General features: G+C 45.7%; 1 protein-coding gene and 1 pseudogene across 5 annotated transcripts in view; both read left to right on the top strand.

Annotated features, from left to right (window-relative positions):
• Positions 1-14,911, top strand: part of LOC144115341 (uncharacterized) — a 110,764-nt gene that overhangs the window by 38,956 nt on the left and 56,897 nt on the right. Inside the window, exon 5 of one of the 5 annotated variants that reach the window (XR_013311366.1) lies at positions 4-138. The exons of 1 other annotated variant lie outside the window; for it this stretch is intronic. Coding sequence is in view for 3 of the 4 variants with exons in the window: in XM_077649686.1 (XP_077505812.1) it covers positions 4-90 (87 nt within the window). In the remaining variant the exon portion in view is untranslated. Of the gene's footprint in view, positions 1-3; positions 405-14,911 lie in introns of those variants that run through there. 3 more of the 5 variants (XM_077649684.1, XM_077649686.1, XM_077649687.1) reach the window with 3 other exon arrangements.
• Positions 2,283-2,457, top strand: LOC144116629 (U2 spliceosomal RNA; annotated as a pseudogene).

The raw sequence follows: 14,911 nt of genomic DNA, 5'->3' as shown, positions 1-14,911 counted from the left end.
CAGGGGGAAATCCAGACCATGTTGCAGGATGTTTTCGATAAAGTTCATGCGCTCCGAGCCATCATCGATGAGATGCGGCAATCCGTCTAGCTTGCATCAGACTTGTATATAGCCCGATGAATTTGTAATAATTTTGTGTGTTCATAATTTTGTGTTTTGGTGAATCTTTAGTACATATGTACTTATTTATTTGTAGGCTATTTTAAGTGAAAGTTGCCTGTTTTTATATTTTCGGCTGGTAAGAGAACAGTGCAAGGGACAAGGCACAAGGAAACATTGAAAGACACACGGGTGCTGAATGTTTGGATTTTTATTTCGAAGTACAGAGAAGATGTAGCCAAGGGAAAATGTGGCGGTATGCCGATAAGATGGTTGCTCGGTCACCGGAATTGGAGAATAGTCACGTCTTGAGTAAAAAATGTTTTTGTGAAACAAGTGGCGCTGAAAGGCAATGAAGGGGGACGGGAGGTGGGGGGGTAGTGTCCTGCCGTGCAAATAACACACTAATAGAAAGTGAAGTGACGGGTGTTAAATAGAGGCTAAAACCTATAAAAACGAAAAGCTGCGAGGTGTAGAGGGCCTTGCAAGTTTCCTTTTTTATAGATTTTAGCCGCTTTTGAACACTTCTTACTTCATCTTCCATTAGTGTTTAACCGTTGTTCGCGCGAGAGCCCTCCACTCTACACTCCCTTCTCCATTTATCACCTTTCACCACCACGTCTTTCACAAATACATGTTTTACTCAGATGTGACTATTCTCAGATGTGACTATTCTCAAAAGTGCGTACGGACTTCATTTCTCGATTTCTGTTCGGGATTTTACAAATACAGTCTCTGCCCGATGGACTTTTTCTCTGGTTTGCCAGTGGCAATTGAAATGAGGTTGGTATCAATTTCTTCGGGATGAGCAAAGCTGCGCGGTGATGCCATTGTTACTGGCTGTTACATTACACCTATAATTGTTTTCCTAGATTTCCATCCAACAAATTTTATGCGTTCAATTCATGGATTTTTTCCCCAATGTATATGTCCCGAGGAAAGTCTAAAAGCAGCGTCACTGCGCAAAGTGCATCTTGGGTGATACAGTTCTATAAATATTCTTAATTCATAAATTTTTTTTCCTAACTGCCTGTGACGAAGAGCCCAATTAAAAACAGGGAACTCTTTGTATCATATTCTAGGTGAGCGATTCAAAATTAAAAAAGTTGTTTCAAAGCTCCTAACTTTCTTTGTACACTGCGAACTTGTAACATTTTTTAATCTCTTCTACTCAACTCCGGTTTCTTTGTTTCAACCAAATTGAGAACCCTCAAACGCATGCAAATGACTCAAAAAGCTGCGTGTCAACTCTGCGACAGTTTCCTTGGGGGATTTCACCGCCTGTACTAATGACAATTTTTACTGCAAAAGCAGTACTACTGCACCCCCCTCAGATATTTAAGCAAGATTCGTACACCGTCTACCTCCACCGAGCCGAGCACTATCCACCTTCTGGCCTGACCCGACCAGGGGAAATCAGGAGTCGCTTTTTCCTGTCCTCCCCTCTTTCACTTTTCTGTCCTTTTCTCACAACTCTCCTTCTCCCTTCTTGAATTTTTCCTTTCTTCCTGGTGGCGAGGGCTAATCTTGTGTGGCTAACCACCCTGCGTTACGTTATATTTGACTATAGTTGCAGTGTACAACTGGCGTGGGCGGGGCTTTTTTTTTCAATTTCCTGTCCTGTTCCCTTGTTGGGCTCCATGGTGGGCAGGTGGCACTGTAGCGGAACAACACATATACTCTATATGGCCTCTAATTCTTCATAACCTGATCGCCCTGATAAAAGTAGGTGGACCGAAGTCTCAGCAGAGTTCCTGCAAAGAGCCAAAAAAAGCTTGTCATTCACTCCGAAATCCAGTAAAAACCAGCCCGAATAGAGTCAAAATCTGAGAGTCCTTAGGCTTAAGAGGGCTCACCAGCTACGAGGCAGCTCAGATTTGAACTTTTTCTCTCAATAGATGGCAGCACTTAAGTACCACAAAACGGAGGCAACTTCCATTTCCCCTCCAGGTCTGTAAATTCTACCACGACAGCTCCTTGACCGTGCCACGAAAGTATTAGTTCTTCCGCGAACAAAAAGTAGGGCCGAGAACTTCCTGTGTATATCCTGTCAAAGCTGGGAGACGGAAGCACAAAAGAATAACCGGCCTCATGAGGTGGTGGTCATAGAATGGACCTTTCTCTAGTAACCCACCACTCAGCTGCCACAAGGGAAAGTACGTTTTCTGGTTTGGGTCCCCCCCTAAGCTCTCTAGCATATTTTCTGCGAAAATACATTTGCAATATCTGATATGCGGTCCTAATTGGACCCAAGATGTTAAACTGATTTTTGGAGCGCGGCGGAGCGCTCGGGGCTTGCCCCACCACCGCCACGGGTCGACCCGGCACTGCACTATCTCCGGGACCGGCCCAGCAAAAAAAAAAGAAAACACATTTACAATGGTAGGGTGGGGTATACAGCCTGTAGTTAGAAGCAGTGCTTGTTTTGCCTAGCCAGAACGGATAAGTGTGAGTCATCTTCTGGCCCACCTTGGGCACACCTCCCCTTCGGCACTCCGGCCATCTATTCCGTATCCCGCGTATTCCTCCATAGCCACTCGCGATACAAGCCAGGTGACCGTGTACGATCGAGTGTGGACGGCGATTGGACGACGCGACCTCAGTGAAAAGCTTTTTACGCTCTCATTATTTGGGCTTTATAGTGTTTCTTTTGCATTGTCTTTGCTGCGTTTGACCGTACTTTTTGTTTAAGCATCCGGCCGATGTTTCTTTGACAGAAGTAATGCCGCAGTAAATGATGAACCGCGTAGCTCCTACCTGGTACACCATTCCAGAGCTTGTCCCTCAAGTATTGTCATTTAGGGCTGTTGAGGATAAATAAATAGTAAATTAAATTGGCCTAATAAAGTGCGTATTCCTTTGCTCACCACGGCAAACTGATACAATCCTGTCTGCATAACATGTCCATTGAGAATTTTCCTGATAATATATTTCAAGCAATATCAAAGCAGATTTACACAACAGTTGCGTTTTGGTTAACTTGCATGTTATGCACAGGCTGTCTCTGTAAGGATAAATTCTTGCACTTCATATATAGCTAGACATCTATTACGAGCCCATGTGTGTCAGTATTTCCTTTGTGCTCGTCTCCACCTTCCCTGTGGCAACTGAAGCAACGCAGAGACTTCTATTATGTGATGTGCATATAATGCTAGGTGCGTATGTTTACGCATGCAGCTTTTGTGAGCATGTGTCTTTTGATCCTTATCCTCATCTGAAATGGCTAGCCCGATATATGCTACGGGGCTAGCATTCACAGCGTTTTTAAAAGAGTTCTTTCTTCTCCTCTATAATGAGGGTATATTGCACATACAGTTCCGTCGTCCTGATTGGAGTCAAATTGCAGCTGCACTGATTTTCTTACATTTACGGGTGTGAAACGCATAGAAAAGCACAAACCTGACACTAAATACTAATTTAATCATGGGGTTGCTGTTTTCCTTAAATTCGTAACATGAGTTTTTTTCATGTAAGGTCCTAAAGTAGATTATCATTTTGATGCGCAAATCATTAAGAGGAGGCCACAAAACTAGACATTTGTCCGCTTAATTAAATGCAGCCATTCTAGAACGGTTTAATTTCACATAGACTCCTTGTATGAAGCAGCAAAGTCGACATAGCCTTGGCAAAGATCTTCAAGCAAATTAGGCTAACCACAGTCATTTTAACCTAAGGTACGCCTAACGAATACTGGCAGTTTGAAAACCAAACTGGCAATGAAGTAAGCTTTATTTTGCTCAAGCTGTTGCTTATAAGCAACAGATAGCACGTTCCAAAATGTTATATATAACAAGTTGTGTACAGAATGCTCAATTTTACCTGCTGCTTTGGGAACCAGAATCACTGTTACGATCCCTCTTTTTTTTTCTGGTCTGAAAAAGTCTAAACATCACTGTACAGCTATACGAGAAGACATATGCATGTATGCCCCCCACACACTTAAATGCTTATTTTATTTTACTGTATTTTACGACATAATAGCTTTTATTCTGTAGATATACTTCTACAGATTCTGCTTGAGATAACCACTATACATGGTCAATGTATCCTGTTTCCCTGAATATACGAAGTGTTGTTTCCCGGCCTCAAGCGGGAGGCGTTCAGGAGCTGTAAGCCCGTTTACCAACTTCCACATCATGTTATGTTTATAACGATGGCGGCATGTATGGCCGTTTACGCAGTACTGAGAAACCACTTTGTTTTCTATTCACATGGACACTTTCAGAACTGTTTAGATTTGTACAGACAACATGCCAGCTTGTTTCTGCATGTGTCAACATTGATTGGCTCTCAACACAACTCTCCAGGCTTGTTTGTACTGCTGCTATTGCAATATGAGCTCAGGAATGACTGCTAAATTAAAACTGGTGGTCCGCTGTCACTGTGCAAAAACAAAGCCTTGCATTTTAGCAGTGATACATGGCTTGGCCCCTTTGATTGTCACCGTAATGTGCTAATTCTATATTGGCTTTTCTAAGGGACTGAAAAACATGACAGAAAGAAATCAGTATCGTTGCGTGGTCACTGTTTTGTGAAATGCCGAACTGCTGCAGTTACAACTGATCTTACAGATTTCAAATTATTGGGAATGTCATAAATTTCTCGTGTATTTGGATTCGGATTTGACTCTTTCAGCGCCGCAGGTCCCTTCTCCGAATGATGTTGTCGGACTTGGTTATGAAGGAAACTGTACAGGGGGTTTATTTTACATTATTTACAAGATTTTGGAACCCATTGAAGGGTGATGGGGGAAGGTCGGAGGATCTGAGAAGATCTGAGGATGATCGAGGATTCCCCCTCACGGCACTCGTCGTCCGGTTTAAAAAGGGTCCGGTCCCTAGGATTTGTCCCTAGGATTCCCCAGGTTCGAGGAAGTATTCGCCAGGTTGGGCGTGGCCTAACTTGCGTTGTCGTACACACACACCACTTCACATAGGGACACGTCCCCGTCACATGCCTCGCCGGAGAAAGAGGGTGCCGCTGGGCAATCGCCCCCACCAGAGAGAGCGGTGTCTTCGCTTCCGAACGACAGTTCTCACGCTCCAGCCGGACACGTCTTCCGGGAAGTCCGAATGGGCGAGACGCCGGCGAGCAGGCACAGTTGAAGGGGTGAGTCCCCCCCTGCTCGGTTCTGACGGTCGCTAACTGCCTCCGGGCCGCACGATCTTCCGCGAACAAGGTTTACAAACGGCAGTGGAATCCTCCGTCTCGAATCCAATAAACCTCGCGAGGACCGAGCGTGGGAAACAAGATGCCTATCGCCGTGCAGGGACCCCGGCTGCAGGTGTCCTGGCCGAATACGCAGCTGAATCAGACCACCGGCTGTCGCCAGAAACCTTAGAAGACACACAAACTTCTTATGTCAATAAATAAATGTCTTTTGCAGTAACAGTTCAGCGGCGAGACAGCAAGGAGGTCTGCTAACATTACAGTGAGAGCAAACGTTATAGCTGACAAATCCTTTGCGTGGATTAATGAAACAGATACAAAAGACTGCAGTGTGCTCGTTAGAATAACTGATCATTTAACCTGTACCAGATCTTAGCTATTTGAGAAATCAGTGTGAATTTCCCGGTTGTAACTACAAACAGCTGAATATGTACTGCTGACCAAACTTGTTCTAGTCCCGTGTCCTCGGCTCCGATAATTCGTGATGCGAATGGCGGCGTCATTCTGATATGGTTATTGCATGTTTGGAGATAGCGTAACTTTTAATGGGAACACTGTTCGAATATCGGGGGCAAAAATCCAAGAGCGCAGTGAGAACGGTTGCATATATGGGCGGCTTTTAGCTGAGACTAGCCGAGTAACGATCGAACGAGGTGCACACGATCGCGGTGTGATGCCCTTTTTCACTTTCTGGAATAGAAACAGCGTAGAGATTAATCGTTTCCCGCGATGCTGTTTCAGATAAAGCTCGCCTGCGCTGTTGCAAAGTTTGTCGTGACTTCGTTCGCGGACGTCAGGGTGGCCCGCGCCGAGCTCCATGGCTATGGCAGCCAATCGCGGTTTTACCTTCCACGACAAATCAATAGCTCAAATTCCTCGATGACTCGAGTGAGACACAGTCAATGCGGGTATTCGTACCGCAGGATATCCATGTTTTGCTTCGACACATGCCTCTGCCGCCGCACGGGAGGCAGTGACGGGCGCGTAAATAAGAACGCTGGAGTCACCCGCTCGGTCGCAAGCAGCAAACTCTATCCCCGCGCCCTCACGCGGCCGTGCGCAGAGTCGCGAGGGCGCGCCCGCATGCGCCTTAAAAACGATCGTACAGCGGCCTTTAGCCAGGCAGTCGCGGCACTCCGTTTTCAGCGCCTGTTGTGAACTGTTCGGCACTAGAGAGATTGTCCGCCCCAGCCACGCCACACACAACCTTCTCTTCCTGATATCCTTGCCTCAGTGCAACGCAAAATAAAATACCAGAAGATCTGCGCTCAACCTTCGCATTAGGGAATATTGTAGTCGTCAGTGAATTTTTTCTTTGCTTTTACATTTCCTAATGACACTGCGATGATTTGGCATTATTCTTTTGGAATTGGTTGTATTCCAGGAGCTTCCGTTAATTCACTTAGCATCGATCGTGGATGCGCATTCAATAGACCAGTACACGAAAACGCATTTCTGCATAAATTGGCGTACGCGATAACGGCAGTAATCATCTAGAGAAGCGTGCCTTGCATTTCCGTGGAGACAATTAGTGGTGGAGCTCTCCTTCTTATAACAGAAGATTAAGTGGCATAGACACCGCTTCACCTGAGAGGAGGAAAATAGCCTCTAACTACAGCCGCTCCTCCTCTCTGCTATACGCCGGTGGCAGGGGCAGCAAGGCCTGGTACACAAAACACGCATCTGCGGCCAAGTAGCTGCAAAGCGTTTCGCTCCTCAGATCGACAAGGTAAGTTGTTGGGCGAGTTGGTTTCAACATTCCAAGACTGCAGCGCAAGGAACGAGACATAGAAGAAGGACACAGGCAGGGAAACAACACAGCGCTGCGCAAAAGAGCCTCTTGTGCGAGGAATGAAGTTCGACAAGGTGTCCTGTGTCCTTCTTATATGTCTCGTTCGCTGCGCTTTAGTCATGGAATGCGCCTAGATATCGCCACTAATCGAGGCTCAAGATAGTTCGACTAACTCTGTATTATTGCTGGCTGAAGTAACAGTTATTCGAAGCGGAAAAATTATCTCCAGAAACATGCGAAATGCATCGACAGCCACAGCATGTGTGTGCGTGTAGGCCATTTCAGTTGCACCACCTCAAAGGTGGTGCAACTGAACGAATTGCAAGCATCAGCCAGAAGGGTTTCTTCCTGTCAGCCCCGTCTCATGCGTGCTCTGAACGCTTTGTTCGTTGAGAACGGATGCTCGAAAACTTAACTGTGCGGGAGGTAGCATTGGTAGAAAAAGTTGACGGGATGCGGGTGAACAAGAAAAAAAAATTATCTCGGCGCAGTAATGTAAGCCGACTTGCGTGAACTGTACGGATGTACGGGAGGACATGCATGCTCCACCGATGTTAACAATACACGACGATTTAGTCGCAAGGCAGCGTTACAACACTTCTTTTTCCGAGATCACGCACCCCGTTCATTTTTGCTGCCGATAATATGTGTGCATGTGGCTATGTGAAAAAGTTATTCGTTTCGTACAGGGGAATTTATCTGCATCAAATGCCCTAGAAAAAAACGTGCAATCAGGAAAACGCATACCGAGAATTTCTGGACAAAAGCATTTTTGAGCGGGAAACCGTTTATGAACGCATTTTTTTTCATAAAATGTAAGATTTCACTGTAGCGATCAATATATCCGCAGATCGCCCGACAGCAGTCTTGTATTTTTTTTTTCTATTCACGTTCTTGCTATCGTCCAAAGCGTTCCCCATTGGTTTCCTATGGAAGCCTTAACTGTTCGATGAAATCCATGGAAACACTTCAAAAGAAAGATTTTGCTACATATCAGAATAATGGACAATTACCTTCACTATTTTCATAAGTGCGTCTTAAAAGAAAAATTTTTCAAAACTTTATTCCGAGAAAGCTGGACTTGTTCATGGAGATAAAAATTTGCAGGGGGCGTAGCGTGAGAACCGACTAAAAGCCAACAAAAAAAAAAACGTAGTTAAGCTTGATGCACATATGCCCTGACCTCCTGTTGTTTTTCGCATGAAAAAGCATTGTGTTCTATTTTGCATGGAAGAATTCGGTGTGACTTTTCGTCACATTAAAATTGTGCCACAGTATACAGTTCGCAAAAGCACTGGGCTAGAGCTCACTTCCCCGCAATGTATGCAGCTGGTAGATTTTAAAGAACACAGCCTAGATCTAGACTTTCATTATTCGAGCCAGTTCTTTCTCCTAATTTGCCCCAAGTGACGATCGTTCCCTAAGCCTTCGGGGTCACTGTCTCAACGTTGCGTCGTTGCATCGCATGCTGTGCCCTCTTCAACTTTCGGTCATCTTTCTCTGCAACATTGTTTTCTTTTCTTTCTTTTCCCGACCCCTAGACACGACATTTTGCTCAATTATCTCTCGCGCCTGACCTACGTAGTGCTGTGTACAGGAGGTTATAAATTTAGTCCTATGCGTTTAGGCGAATCCCCCAGGTGGAGTAAATTTGTAATAGGGAAGTGTACGCATTAGCATGCAACCAAGTTTTCTCTTGCAGCCCTATGGCTGACCTTGGGTCGGTGCTAAGGAGCAATCACTCCTTTATTACGGTTATAAATTTGCCAGCTAATCCTTGTTTTAGGAAAACGATAACGCAACATCCTCCGTATAAGCTGCGCAGTTGAATGCAGCCTTGCCCTGCGTCTATAGCGCCTGTGTCCTTATTTTTTTCCACCTTGGGAGAAGATCGGATCGGATGCACTTTTTGGATCGAATTTCTTTCGCGCACCGCTTTTTTAGTAATAACAGATAATGAGAACAGGTAAATGCCAGGTGCTTGAGCCAATGTTTATTTTCATAGTATCCAATATCCTTTGCGGCATTATCAAACGATGGTTGCAAAAGGAGGAAAGTTTCCAGCTTTCTTTTGAGTTATACCAGCACTTATAATGCGGCCACAGAGACCGATAAGTTGGGGCTGTTGCTTCAAAGCTGCAGGCTCACAATATTCACCGGCGTCCCGCCGCCGGCTTTGCCCATTGCATCGATTGTGTACGGTGCCTCTCTAAATATGCGCGTGGATTTTACTGTAGAGAGGCACAGAGGGATTACGAGGGAAGACTCGGGTAATGAGGTTCCGGAGTTAACGGACATGTTAATTGCGATATTTGCAATGAGGAAGGCCGAGCCTCTTGCAAATGAGTGCTTTTCACGTTATTAGGAAAGGAATTAATAACGAGCGCGTTAATGAACTGGAGCGAGTATGTGGGAGAAGGTCCCATGGATGGGGCATTCCAAATAAACTAGAAAAATGAGAGTGGCGCCACGCCTAAGGCAAATGCGTTGTTGTAGCCGCCGCAGTGGCTGAGTGGTTATGGCGCTCGGCTGCTGGCCCGAAGGACGCGGGTTCGATCCCGGCCGCGGCGGTCGAATTTCGATGGAGGCGAAATTGTAGAGGCCCGTGTACTGTGCGATGTCAGTGCACGTTAAAGAACACCAGGTGGTCGAAATTCCCGGAGCCCTTCACTACGGCGCCTCTCATAGCCTGAGTCGCTTTGGGACGTTAAACCCCATAAACCAAACCAAACCAAATGCGTTCTGAAGCGTCAGAGGAGTCTGTATAGGGATTTAAAGGACGCGGATCGATAGGGGTCACCTAGGAAGTCGGCCTATTGAGCTTGCATTAGCGTTATTTCCCGATTTCGAATGCAGTTCATAATCATGGCGCGTGGTGTGGGCATCGCCTGTCCTGCAGCGGAGGCAGTTCGGCTGACGTTGCTGATGAGGGTGACGACAACTGGCTGGTTGCCCCTCGCCGTGAACATGCTGTACAGGCAACGCCAAAAATCCCGCGCATTGTGAGTGGCGCGCTTAATGGGGCGTCGTTTTCGGAAAAATCCTGCTTTGAATTTTAAGTTCGATTTCCTCTCTTCTTGTTCCCATAATGTTTTTTTTCCCGCGTCTGCTTCATTATGCAACTGTGCCATTTGGTAAGGGCTTTCTTTTAGGGTGTTACGGGTGTGCGAATAGCACTTTATGGAAACTGAATCGAATGCGAATCGAATATTCTTTTGATTAGTCACTACTTTTCTAAACATTTGTATTAATCGGTACAGTGAAGCGCTAGGAGTGGTGGTATACAGCTCATGGAGATAAAGCTACAACTTTCGAAAGACGGGAGACGCAGGACACACGAAGTCAGTATTATAACGGTGTGACCTTCATGCCATGCGTGTAAGCGAATAACCTTTTACTGCCGACGGCGGACGACGGTGAACAAACGAGCTCCACATCTAAGTTTACGAGAGTAAAAATAGACACGAGCCATAGCCTCCGATATCGGGCGCCAAGGCAGCTTTTGCTGAAACTCGCTGAATCTGCAGGTTGCGTTGCCCAGTATTGAAAGTGTGAGCATCATGAACGCCGCCACACAAACGGGCCACCTGGCGGCGCTTAATCGTCGTTTGAACGAGGCAGCATTCTTTGCGGTGCTCGAGTGGGCCTTTTTTTTTTTTTGAAACACTCGTCGAAGGAAACTACGACGTCCACTCTCTTCGAGCTTTGTGCCAGTTATCCGAAAACGTCACAACGTACTCGATTCGTTTCGAATTGTTTTGAACATGCATTTTTTATTCGTTCAGACAAGGCACACTTATAGCACTTCGCGGTGCATAGCATCCGACTGTGCGTCTAGCTCTTCTTGTCCCGGCTTTTTGCCGCGCGCCCTCATCTACTTTGGAACCTGTTAGCGCCGACATGGTGGGCCTCCTTTCGACAAATACACAGAGAAGAAAAAAGTGGCGAACAAGCAATAAACCGACTTCTGAAAGGAAGGTTTGAATTAGTTTACGGGGGGGTTCAATGTTCCAAAGTGACTCAGGCTATGAGGGACCCCGTCTATATTGACGGGCTCCGGAAATATGGGCCACCTGGGGTTCTATAATGCGCACTGACATCGCACAGCACACGGGCCTCAAGAAGTTTGCCTCCATCGAAATTCGACCGCCGCAGCCAGGATCGAACCCGCCTCTTCCGGGCCAACAGCCGAGTGCCATAACCCCTGAGCCATCGCGGCGGCCCCTTGTGAAAGAAAGAAAAAAAACTGTGCCCATTTCACACAAATTTTTCTGCGTTCCTTTATTTTTCCTTGCTTTCCTTGCATTCCGTACCAACCAGCATGGTATAGGCGTCGATCGTGCTATGCATGTCTACATTTCCAAAGTGTCCGATAAGAAGTTGATTGCATGAATTACTGAATTATTGCGCAGTTAACTGATCATCATCGAAGCTTCTAGTAGCATTATGCGAGGAGTTTTAACGGCGGAACCAAACGCATAGCAAGCCTTACGATCGCTGGGAAAGCATGGCCAACAGCTGGCGCCGTAGAAGCTATAACTAGGGGTTGTACTTTTCGGTTTTTATATTTGAAAATTCAGTTGACATTTGCTCGTGTTTATATCAAACAACTTTCGGTTTTTACTGGCAAATATTATTTGCTACTTAAAGATTTTCTGCTTTTTTTTCGATGAAATTGATATTGTCCCTGTGCAGTAAAAAAGGACGTAGAGTTCACCTTGGCCTCATTTTTCTTCTTTAAGAAGGAACTTATATAAGTAGCAGTTATCAACACACAGGTGGCGCAGAAACCAGAATATGACAAGCCCAAAAGTTGTCAGTTTCCTGTAAACACATTTCAAAAGTCTATTTGACGAAGCGTCGACCCTAAGCCAATGATAAGTCTGAGCAGATGGCGCTTACCTAAGAACGAGAGCCTCCCCATTTTCAACGGCGAGTCTCAGTTCGCGGTTGAATACCTAAAACTCACAAGCATGACACTGAATTCCAAAGATAGTTACCTCACTGAGTTCCCTGTTCTAAATACTTATTTCCAAAGCATTTTGCCCTAAAAAAGTCGAGCAACAGGCCAGGGGAAAACGTTTGCCTATTGCATCACTAGTGGGTACCCGGAAGCACTGGGGATCGAACCCGTCACCTGTCGCATGTGAGGTGGACGTTCAAACCACTAGGCCACCCCTGCGGTAGCACTTAATTTTCTACCGTGACTTCGTGTTATTAGTGCTGAATAGCCAGGAAGTTGCGATATGCATTCCAGAAATGCTGCCCTTTTTCGGTTAAAACAGAATTCCAGAAAATGAATTCGGCGCACTTTGATTGGTGTTTTTCCTTTTATAATATTTTTCGGTTTAAACCGAAAAGTCCAACCCCAATCTAAAACACAGGAGGAGGTGGTTAGTGCACTATTTGCAAAAAATCTTAATGTCGATGGCATTCTCAAAAAGACAGAAAGAAGCTGCAATATCTGATTCGCGACAAACACAACTTGAGCTGGAAATTCCGAAATTGATGAAAACAGCCCAAAAGCAGAGAACCCGAGGAACAGTTCTCATGCCCTTCAAGTGATAGTCTGCCGAGAGGTGCCGTGCTGTACTGTACATTGATAGCTCTTATGGGCCCGGTTGAGTAAATTGCTGGGCTTGTTCTTGTCCTGTGTCTGTGTCGCTGGTTCCACCATTGCGCATTATTGGACCCACATTGTCAATTTAAAACTCTTTGATGTAGTTCAAGCGTTTCACCTTAGACAGCCATTGAGGCAATGCACACTGGTTTTTTCTGCTGTTCAACAAAACAAGATACACTCTCGGAAATACAGCATCGCGGGCCTCACTTCCTCATCACAATGAAAACCGGCCATGAGAGACTACCGTAAACAGTCCAGGTCGGTCAGCATAATGAGGAGAAACGGAAGCTCGTTGTCATTTCCTATTAGCAAGTAACGATTACTGTATGGATCCGACGGAAAATCTTTGATTGCTCTCTGGAGAACATGCCAAACATACACCCACTCCCAGCAATTAAAGAAAACGTTATCTGTAACTTCTGGTTGCTTACATGTAGGTAATGGGTCATCCATAGCATGTAAAATTCCTGTTGCTCTAAGATTGTTTTGAGTGACGGCATTTGTAGCTTAAAGAAAAGGAATGCAAACTCATTTCCTTTCATCGACAACACAACCCTCTTATTTTTTCCTATGCAGTTGCTAACTCGTTTATAGAAAGCGTCCAATCGTTTAGGTATCTTGGTGTCACCCTCTGCAGCGATCGTTCTTGGCGAACACACATTACCACAATCATATCATCTGCTAACAGATCTCTAGGATTCATGAAACGTCATCTTCGTCATGCGCCGCAACACGTGAAGCTTCTCGCTTATAAAACCCTCATCAGACCCAAACTTGAGTACGCCAGCCCCATCTGGAGCCCACACCATGCATACCTAACAAATGCACTCGAATCAGTTCAGAACCGCGCCATTCGTTTCATTCACTCTGCATATTCATATAGCACCAGCGTTTCAGCTCTGAAGAAGAATTCCGCTCTTGAAAGCCTCGCAGATCGCCGCCGCATTGCCAGCCTCTATTTGCTCCACAAGTTTTTTCATAGTTCTCTAAATCAACCACCCTACATTACTCATCCGAACCGCATATCTCACCGCACTGCCCATCCGTTTCAGATCGCCCGCCCTGTGTCGCGTACTGCAACTTTTTCAGGTTCATTTTTTCTCCGAACTGTTGTGGACTGGAATGGCCTCCCCACCGATATCGCTGCCATCACACACCTGTCTGCATTTTCAGATACGCTAAGCAATTATTTCAAAGAAATGACTTGTACTTGTTGATCAACATATTAACCCACCCCTTATGTAATACCCCCTGAAGGGGGTCTTTAAGGTGAATAAAGTGAAGTGAAAGTGAAGTCCCTTCTTTCGTTTCAGGTCATCCTTGCTCCAGCCTCCACCGTGCAGGGCTGAGCGCAAAGGGAGTGGTAAAATGCCGTCACACACATCAGAGTATATAGTGTGCTCCTTTTCACGGGCCAATGTACGAGAAACTAACCGAAAAAAAACGCTCGCTAGCAACAACCTCCCTAAGAAAACTGAAAATAGTCCCTGGTACAACTTCTGTACCAAAACATAACCAGGTAACGCACGGCTTAGCCTCACCTGGAACGTTGTGCGAAAAAATGGATCGCTTGCGCGGTGGAAAAACAGAAACCGATATACTAGTTGCCGTGAAAAAAGGTGCCGAAGCCCCAGACCCCCATCCTTCACATGCCTGAATAAGTTCTTTCGACTGCACCTTTCCCGCTGCGATGCCCTTCCTATTATCTCGAGAGGACACCAAAAATAACCGTTCGCGTTTATCTTTGGCGCCTTTTCGTAGCAATGTCGAACCAACTCGCACACCAGTGCGTGCCCGTAATAAAGCGGCAAGCAGCCTGTGCAGCCTTTGCACATTTAGCCGCGAACCGTGCAGTACTTGCATCAGATACCGCAGATTACTGACAAAAAAAGATTATACACGGTAGCTCAGGCATAGAGCGAAAGACAGACACCCTTCCACTTCTCAGCTTTTTCGCGTGTTTCTTGCACCTAATGCAGCTTGAAATCATCAGTTTTTTTGTAACATTCCAAGGGGACACCTAAATACTTCGTGGGGGCTGCCGCCCAAGTCATATTAAAAAAACTACCTGGGTTTGATGATCACTCACCGTGCCAGAGCCCAAGGCGGTTTCTTCAGTTAACTAAACTTCCAGTGAGGTCCTTGAAACGTTTAACCATTTAAACAGTTGCTGTGATACTTTCGTGGTGAATGCATCCCACCTGATCTTCATCGGCATAAGCTAGAAA

Source organism: Amblyomma americanum, chromosome 1 (assembly GCF_052857255.1).
Source record: "Amblyomma americanum isolate KBUSLIRL-KWMA chromosome 1, ASM5285725v1, whole genome shotgun sequence".
In the NCBI taxonomy this organism is placed as follows: domain Eukaryota; kingdom Metazoa; phylum Arthropoda; class Arachnida; order Ixodida; family Ixodidae; genus Amblyomma; species Amblyomma americanum.
The sequence above is the reverse complement of the archived record's forward strand: the minus strand, read 5'-3'. Positions and strand labels throughout refer to the sequence as shown.